Source organism: Nilaparvata lugens, chromosome 11, assembly GCF_014356525.2.
Source record: "Nilaparvata lugens isolate BPH chromosome 11, ASM1435652v1, whole genome shotgun sequence".
NCBI classification, from domain to species: Eukaryota; Metazoa; Arthropoda; class Insecta; order Hemiptera; family Delphacidae; genus Nilaparvata; species Nilaparvata lugens.
Genome location: NC_052514.1, coordinates 39,401,197 through 39,410,638, shown reverse-complemented (window position 1 = coordinate 39,410,638; position 9,442 = coordinate 39,401,197). Strand labels below are relative to the sequence as shown.

At 34.7% G+C, this 9,442-nt stretch overlaps 1 protein-coding gene across 1 annotated transcript; it reads left to right on the top strand.

Moving 5' to 3' along the window:
* The first annotated feature begins 1,306 nt into the window (after positions 1 to 1,306).
* On the top strand, positions 1,307 to 4,522 carry LOC120353695 (prisilkin-39-like). Its single transcript, XM_039438421.1, has 2 exons — positions 1,307 to 1,460; positions 4,052 to 4,522. The coding sequence occupies exons 1-2, from the start codon at positions 1,440 to 1,442 to the stop codon at positions 4,418 to 4,420; spliced, it is 390 nt and encodes a 129-aa protein (XP_039294355.1). The 5' UTR covers positions 1,307 to 1,439; the 3' UTR covers positions 4,421 to 4,522.
* The last annotated feature ends 4,920 nt before the right edge of the window (positions 4,523 to 9,442 follow it).

Sequence of the window (9,442 nt, the reverse complement as noted above, 5' to 3'; positions counted from 1 at the left end):
GCTGGCTATAGGCCTACGTCAGCTTATGAATTTCGGGGATGCGATATTTTTATTTTTCACATACTCACTCGCCTACTTTTTTCTATCCACAGATGATGAAAGTCTCAGCTGTTTCAGCCAAGGATGAATTATCCTTTTAATGTCGTTCAGCGAGTTTTCCCAAGGATGAGACCTAGTGCAATCGAATTTTTATATCATAAACCTACTATGTTCCACATTTCGTGAAAATCGTTAGAGCCGTTTTCGAGATCTGTTCAACATGAATAACCAGATATAAAAATATAAACAGATTTACAGAAATTGCTCTCTTAATATAATCTGAAAAGTTTTATCATATAAAGTCAACTTGAAATTACATACAAAAAATAGAACAAAATGGCTTACAACAATATACGATACATCAGTAATGATTTTCATTATGCTACAATACTTCTCTATTACCATAGTTTAAATATAATTGACCGAGTGAGGTCTAACATTCAAGTCGAGGGTTTGGATTTCTCTTAATGTTTAAATGTTTACATGTTTGAATGTTTGAATGTTTGAATGTTTGAATGTTTGAATGTTTGAATGTTTGAATGCTTGAATGTTTGAATGTTTGAATGTTTGAATGTTTGAATGTTTGAATGTTTGAATGTTTAAGTGATTAAATGTTTGAATGTTTAAATGTTTATATGTTGTGCATTTACGGCGAAACGCGGTAATAGATTTTCATGAAATTTGACAGGTATGCTCCTTTTTTAATTGCGCGTCGACGTATATACAAGGTTTTTGGAAATTTTGCATTTCAAGGATAATATAAAAGGAAAAAGGAGCCTCCTTCATACGCCAATATTAGAGTAAATATCAGACTATAGAATTTTGCATCATAAATCAGTTGACAAGTAGTGATTAAACAGTTGTGTGGAGAAGCCAGTCTATTGCTGTATTTCCATAAGGTCTATAGTCTCAATCAGGTACTTGTGGATGAGAATACTGCGTGAGGTCTACTGTTCACAGAACTACTAGTTTTACTTTGTAGAATCAACAGCGAAGCAATCAGTTGAATAGTTAAAAAACCTTTAATTTACAATACGTTGAATTTACTCTATATAGCAATACTCAAATTTACGTTATTGTACATATTGTAATAATTTGATACAGTGATATTTTGAAAAAAATCCAGCAAAATCCAATACATAACTGTGGATTTCAATAATAATTACCAAAACGAACTAATTAGCCCACATTTTTTCGAGATTTAGAGACAATTTGGAGATGTCTTTCATGAAACTATCTGATGTACGATTCCAACGAAGTGTTAAACATATTAGATACGGTGGCTTGTACCAGTATTTATAGGGATGCAAGTCTCACTTTTCATCATACAGCTTTCCTACAAGCAATCCAGCAACGGTTTCATCGTAGATCTGTGATCTCAAGCTCAGCCTGTATTCAAGATGAGTTGCAAACTTTCCTTGGTGAGTACATTACTTACTTAAATCACATTAGATTACATTATTTATAAACCGTACATTACTTTATAAAATAATGATATAGTCTACATTACTCCAATAATACAGTGGAACCACACAATTCTACATTTTTTGGTATAACTGTTTTACTTCAGATAGTTTTTAGGTAGGGTACTTATCTAAATAGATAACTCTTCTCAATATAAAACTTGGGTGGCTAGTTGGAGTAAGAGATAACGAGCCGGTCTAATATGTTTCGGACATTGATGCCATTTTCATTGATCACTTGAAAATGACATCAATGTCCGAAACATGTTGTAATTAAATAATTCATAAAGGGTGCTAAGATTTCTATTTTTCTTTCTATTTCTATGAAAAGTAGCCCAATACAGAAAAGAGATAGAAAAATGCTATATTTAATAGGTACCAACTTTCCTTATACTTTTGTAATAATAGATGATTTATTGATTGATCTATCTTTAACTGCGAAATATACGCACAAACGACTCTCTCACTTTTGAATGAAAAAGACTAAGAAATTGTCAAAACCCGTTGATTCCTAAAACCCCGTTTGACAATTTCTTAGTATCTTTCATTCAATATGAATAATTACCACAATATCAACTTCTCAACTACACAAAAAGTGAAAGTAGCAAGTCTCTAACTTTTCATACTGACATGCAGTGAATTACCAAGATACAAGAATCAATTTTCTTCAACTCACATGATTGTAGGGGCTCAAATTTTAATCAGCACATTTTATCAATTTGAAAAACTGTTTTCTTTCCTTTTTTGAAGTTACCTACTATCATGATAGGCGTAGCCTACTGTTTCAGCATTTTCTTTGCCATGATCTTAGTTTTAGTATATCTAAGTTATAGTTTTAAATTCAACAAAATAATATCAATTATTGATCTATAGAAAAGCATACATAGGTACAAAGGAAGGGTAATGCTGGAGATAATACAATTGACCCAATCCAAACAATAAGCTGTTACACTTGAATTTTAAAAAACACTTTTGAAGTGAAAATACATCAGGCTGTGTCTGATGATGACCAACAACAGGTCGAAACGATCGTCACTACAAAAGTAAGTGTATTTTCACTTCAAAAGTGTCTTTTAAAATTCAAGTTTAATTTTAACAGTGAAAAGGTATGGATATACAACAGAGTAATAAGCTGTTTTAAAATTTTTGTGGTAGGGTAATTCATCATTTATCTATTTATTGGATGCTGGAGTAAAGAATACAGTAGTCGGAAAAGAAAAAAACACGCTATTGCCCAAAACTTCTTCAATTTCCTAATTTTGTTTTAAATTTTGGCATATATTATATGGAATTACGATTTTATTTTATCATTCATTTTCAGAGATTCTCATTCACTTAGACTAGATTACAAAATAATATGCTGCACTGTGCACAATACTCCAACTTGGGAGTTTGGCTTCAAATGAGCCAATATGGTTGAATATTTGAGAACAATTTGAGAATACTATCCATGCAGTGTTGGCTGTCTCATTATAAATAGGTATATTTGCATGAGGAGACCGCAATTCCACACAATATTTTTTGGATAGTGAATATTTCATCTTCTGGGTCCTGTTGCTTGAGAAAATACAAGCATATATTTTTGTAATGTTCTACTTCCTTAACAAATTGACTACTAATATTATTTATTTGTAATTTCTCATGCAATAGGCCCCAGAAAGCTAAAAGTCTCAACTTATGTCAAAGTGTTATATTCATCTACACTATAATGAAGGAAAGAACTGGCTTATACACGTACGGGATAGGAAAATTATGTTTGATGCATCATCACGTCTACTACTAAACTAAAATTAACATGAAATTTTGCATATAGCTTCTTAACTAACCGAGGATGGTTAGGCCTGCTTCAAACTCGTCTTCAAGATTCCACTCGGTCAAGTTTTCAGTTTGTCAAGTTCTAAAAAAATAGACCCTTGAGGTGCACTTACTAAATAAAGCATACTCCACTCCCACTTTGGCAGAAAATACCAATGAATAAGTTCAGTTAAAGTTGTAAATATTTTCTCTCATCCATAATATACCATTATGTGAACATAGTGTTTTATTTTCGTTAGGGTTGAATATAGTTCAACCTATATACAAACAATCATAAAATTGTATTAATTCGTTGTTGAATATAAATAAAAATAAAAATCTAAGTAACCTTTGTTGAAGTTCTGACACTGTGTTACTAGTAAATATTTGAGAAAACACTTACTTTTTCTTGGAGTCTTGAGGAATGCATTTCACTCCTGAAGAGGAGCTTCATCAGCCTGAGCCTGAGGCTGATGAAGCTCCTCTTCAGGAGTGGTTCTCAAGACTCCAAGAAAAAGTAAGTGTTTTCTCAAATATTTACTAGTAACACAGTGTCAGAACTTCAACAAAGTTATTATATAGTGTTTCGCCATGGAAAGCAACTTCAACTAAGTAACCTGTTTTGAAATTGTTTACTCACAGCATGTTCCGAATATATGAACCCATTATCTGGTCAACATATTATGTTTACATCTAGTTGCTGCTAATTGAATGCTTTGAGAATTTTACATGATCTCTTTTTTGTCCTGCTATAGGTACTTGCCGTCTTGGCATTAGCAGCTATCTTTTCCACGAAGCAATGTGATGCAGTCTATGTGGGTGGAGTAGACGTCTATGGAAATAGATATGGATACTCTCCCTATAATTATTATGGCGGATACCCCTACAGTTATTATGGTGGTTACCCCTACAGTTATTATGGCGGATACCCCTACAGTTATTATGGCGGATACCCCTACAGTTATTATGGCGGATACCCCTACAGTTATTATGGCGGATACCCCTACAATTATTATGGCGGATACCCCTACAGTTATTATGGCGGATACCCCTACAGTTATTATGGCGGATACCCATCAGGGTGTGGTGTATATGGGCTTGGGTATGGATATGGTAGGTACTGAAGAATTTGTACTCCAAGGTCACGCTGGTGAATAATCTTGAATTTTTTGTGTCAACCAGTGATTAATTAGCACTTTGCTAAATAAATATTGAAATGAGATAAATAACTGACTTTTCATTTATTTAATCCTTTTGATTATTGACCATACCTACTTACACAGAGTTTTTCCGAACTACCTACCAATATTCTAGGGTATTATCACCTTGTATGAAACAAATCCAAATTAATATCATTGACAAACTGTCTGAAAGTACAGTACTCAAGGCTGTTCGGTGTACTAATTGGATAATCTTTTTCAATATAATTGTTGAGATCATTATAAGAGTGAGAAAAAGTGGCAACTGAAATTTTTAAGTGGTCTAATAAGCGAGTTATGAGTCATTGAAGTGCTAACTCCTTTTTCTTTCCAGATCATAAACGGTTTCGACTATGTTAACAGAACTTCTTTTAAAAATTAAAAAAACGTATCTGTCCATACTAAAACATTTTTTCCCCATATCGTTCATAGATAAAAAAGTAACATTTTTTATAAATTCAATAACTTGTTTATTTTGGCATAAATCACGAAAAAAAATCTGGTGTGGCGCACTCACACTACTTTCCTTGCCGTTTTGGAAATTTATCACCTGATGCAAGTGTACATGCGCATCTCAAGTCCACTATGCAAAGATCTGCCAGCTGGTGACAAGGCAATAACGCTGGAGACACACGAAGTCTGCTATCTCTTTATAGTGAATGATTCAATAGAATCAACAGTTGACAACAGCAGGCACGGCTCTAGGGACTTTGCCGCCCTGGGCGAGATCGGCAACTGCCGCCCCCCCGCAAGTATCCCGTCTTTAATTGTTAATCCCGGGTTCCACCCGTCCTTGAGCGATCGCCTAACGCCGGTTACACATTGGGCGGTAATTTCGCCGTCGCCGCCGTTCGAGCAGTAGTCTATGAACTTGAATGGAAGCTTACACACTGGGCGGCAGAAACGCCGCGCGGCTATATTGCCGTTGGCGGCAGCTGTGCAGCCGTCCACTGCCACTGCGGCTGGCGGTGTTTTGCTGCTCTTGTCTACGCAGTGGCGTACGTGACCAAATGGGCGTTAACACATTTGGCGGTTGTCTACCGTCGCCGCTGATCAGTCGTCTTTCCCAGTTGCTCCAAGTCAGAGGTCTTTGAAAATCAGCCTTTTAATTTGTGTCTTGTTGTAAAGTTTGTAAGTTGTTTATAACATTTATTTATTGTTTTAAGTGTTTGTGGTTGAAGAGTGTGAGAAAATGAGTAAGTTAATAGACAATGAGTTGTTAATATCATTTGTAGAACAGAGGCCAGTTTTGTGGGACAAAACCCTCGACATATTTAAGGATCGAGATGCAACAAGGAATGCGTGGAAGGAAGTGTGTATGGAGATTAAGGGGGATTTTGAAACTCTGGATGACAAGAAAAAAACTGTTATATGTTGTATATCGCTGTCGATTTAATAAAAACGTTCATTTCAATGAATCCAAGCAAGGCGATTTCTCTGCTGTCTTCTTTTCCTTCGACGGCACAACAAACGTGGTAAAAGTTAAACACTTAATAATATATACTTTTGGAAAATGTTCAAAATACAATTAACTGAACACTCATGAAACAGTGAAGTCACAACACATTTGCGATGAAGAACTACAACAATTATTTTGGCTACTGATCATACGATCATACGATTATACTGATCATATTTTGCCGCTCGATGTTTGGCGGTATTTTTTCCGCTGAATGTGTAAGCTTGACTTTTTTTCGAGGCTGCGACGACAGTTTCGCCGCCACGGCAGAAACCGCCCAGTGTGTTACTAGCGTTACTATTGTGTCTCCGCTGTGATGCGACACCAGAGAGTCTCAGTAAACTCTAAAAAATTATGTTTAACACTAGTTATTGACATTTAAACAAATATTTGACAATTATAAATATTGGGGAACAGTAAAGTCCAGTCAATATAGACATAAAAATGGGGGTTTGCTTGCAATTTATATCGTAGTTCTGATTTTTTAATATTTTATTTGGATACATGAGACAGGTTCAGAACCAAATTCTTCATGTAAAATTCCCTTGTGCTAATACAGAGTGGCCCAAAAAGTTCGTATTTTAGGTTCATTTTCCAGTTTTCAGCTATTTCCGGCAAAATCAGTGATCGGACAGAAAAATTTGCTCTTGCCTTTTTTAAGATCATAAAATTCTGAATGAAATGAGATCATTCAGAACTCTCTATCTCCAATGAGTACTGAGCTATGATTTTTCAAATATGAGTGATATTTTAAGGAAAAAAATCAATTTTGATCATATTTAGTATTTGATCAACAATATATCCCGATTACAATCTAGATGTAAAATTCAAAATCCCTCTGGGCATTTTTAGCTTCAACCATCATCACCATCTATATTGTCCTCACAGTGATATTTCGCACAATGATATAAGCTCATGAGATCATGTTCTATGAGAATCAACCGTTAGTTGCACTTCATTTCTGTATTTCCTAGTGGAGAGGCGCGCGAGGACACGATCAAGGATCGCTTAAGGATCAAGCTATCAAAATGAAAAAGTTTTCTTTTTTCAATAATCACTTTCTGAGACATGAGCGCCTAAAGTTTAAAATTTTGGGACAGAACATTTCAAATTCGGTACCGTACGAGATGAATCCATAAAATTCAAAGGATAAATTCTTCATGGTATTCTTGATTTAATAAAACAAAAATTTTCTGAAAATATCAATTTTTGAGAAAGTTTTCCAATTTACTAAAAATGACCAAAAATAGTGTTGAGTTTTTTTTTTGTAAATTGAATAACTTTTTCAAAAATTGATATTTTCAGAAAATGTTTCAGAATTTTCTTGTTTTATTCAATCAACAATACCATGAAGAATTTATCTCTTACCGAATTTGAAATGTCCTGTCCCAAAAATTTAAACTTTAGGCGTTCATATCTCAAAAAGTAATGATTGGAAGAGAATGTTTTCCTAAGAAAACTTTTTCATTTTGATATATACCGGTACAAATCGAAAAACTTTGAAAAATATCACCAGTACAAGAAAGTTTATTTTTAGCCTTTGCACAGCCTTAAGACGTACACTGCAACATAGTATTAGGCCTACTTAACTTGCTAAGTAATTAGAACTACAATTTCTACAAGTTTGTTTAACACACCTGTTTAATTAAGTAGAACTCGTCTGACCTTTGCAATTCCTTCACCAATTCTTCAAGATCTGGGGACTGAACTATTTTATGTTCGCTAGACCACTCAGACGTTCCTGGGACATTGTTGATCTTAGAAAAGTCTTTATTAGCTCGAGGTTGAAAAACTTCTTATATAGTTTTACCATTCACATTTGAAATTATGAATTTATTATTTATTTGTATTTTAAAATTTTCCGTTCCTTTAAATTTGCCGCCCCCAAAACCTGCCGCCCTGTGCGGCCGCCCGGTCCGTCCACCCCTGGGGCCGGGCCTGGACAACAGTTTGCATTATTGAATAAACACATTTTCTCGAATTTCGAACTTATTTTCAAATTTAGGTGGAAATGTCGCTGAACATTAATTGTAGAGATCAATCCACTTGAAATTTTCTGTTTAAATTATATCTGAGACCTGATAATTGGATATCTAAAATCAAACTTTGCATAGATGAGGCGGAGCTCCTAAAATATTTACAGATATGGGACTTGTGGCAGTTGATATAGCTGATCAATGACTATTTTAGGTATGAATTTGATCAAAATCGTTGAAGTCATTTTCGAGAAAATCGTGGAAAACCCTGTTTTTGACAACATTTTCGCCATTTTAGCCGCCATCTTAAATTTCATTTGATCGAAATTGTTTGTGTCGGATACTTATAGTGTAAGGATGTATCATGTGTATGATAAGTTATGTTCAATCTAATATAATCTATAAGGATTGAGTTATCAACATTTTGTTAATAACTTTGGTCTAATCGCAGCTTTAAGGTCTTCGGTTTCAACATTTTGTTATGCAGTCATGGTATTATTATGCGTGCCCATTAGTATCAATATTCTCACCTTCCAAAAACCTAATTTAATAGGTTTAAGAATGAACAAATGAACAACTGAATAATGCTGGAGAAATTATAACATTTTTGATTGTAAAAAATTAATTTTAATCAGATAGAAAGATTATCACGGAGCTGGATGAAATATATCATATGGAATACAAATTCAAACGTGAACCGAGTTTGTTAACATTTAAAACAAGTGACATCAGGTACTTGTGGACGAGAATACTGCGTGAGGTCTACTGTTCACAGAACTACTATTTATACAATGCCATTTTTGGGAATGAGTGGCATACAGTGATCGAGATAGCCCACCCAGAAATCACCCGGACCGCTCTCTTCTGAATTAACAGCACTTCAGAAGTGCTAGATGAATGACCCCACAATTTCAAATCATGACTCATTCTCGAATGAGAAAAGCAAAATAGGCCTGTCAGACATCAGCCTTCTCAATAGATAGACAATGCTTTAGCCTGGGTGACACTCTTATTTTCAAATAACAAGGAAGTTTCATCCGCATAGAACAGCACATTTCCATCTAGATAGTTTGTAAAGATGTGCTTCCTGGGGGGGTGGGGTTATCTCTTATGATAGAGTCCCACGTTGTGAAGCCATTGTGTGAAATGGTAAACCTTTGCCCCACTTGTTGGGTGATATTATGTAAAATGGTAATTTTAGTATATATAAGAGCAGTTGCTAAAGTCCCTAATTTGCGAATAAATTCGCAAATAGTTAAGGCCGTCTGGCTCGCAAAATTGCTGGTGTCAAACTTCAGCTCTAGCTCAGTGGTAGATACATGAATTTTCCAAATGTAATTAATCACCACAAGGTTCAATGACTGGTGATTAGTAATTCTTACCGCTGCTTCTGTGAAGTTCTTGAAGAATACCAATAAGGAAATCGAAAAGACAGTTGATGACTGATTATCAGTAACCATGTATCCAACCGAGAATAATGAAGACCAACTATAGTTTTTTCTAGTTGATTTT

Coding starts and splice junctions, on each gene's coding strand:
- LOC120353695 (XM_039438421.1), top strand. CDS start 1,440: ATGAGTTGCAAACTTTCCTTG. Junction 1,461..4,051: donor TGAGTTGCAAACTTTCCTTG/GTGAGTACATTA, acceptor GTCCTGCTATAG/GTACTTGCCGTCTTGGCATT.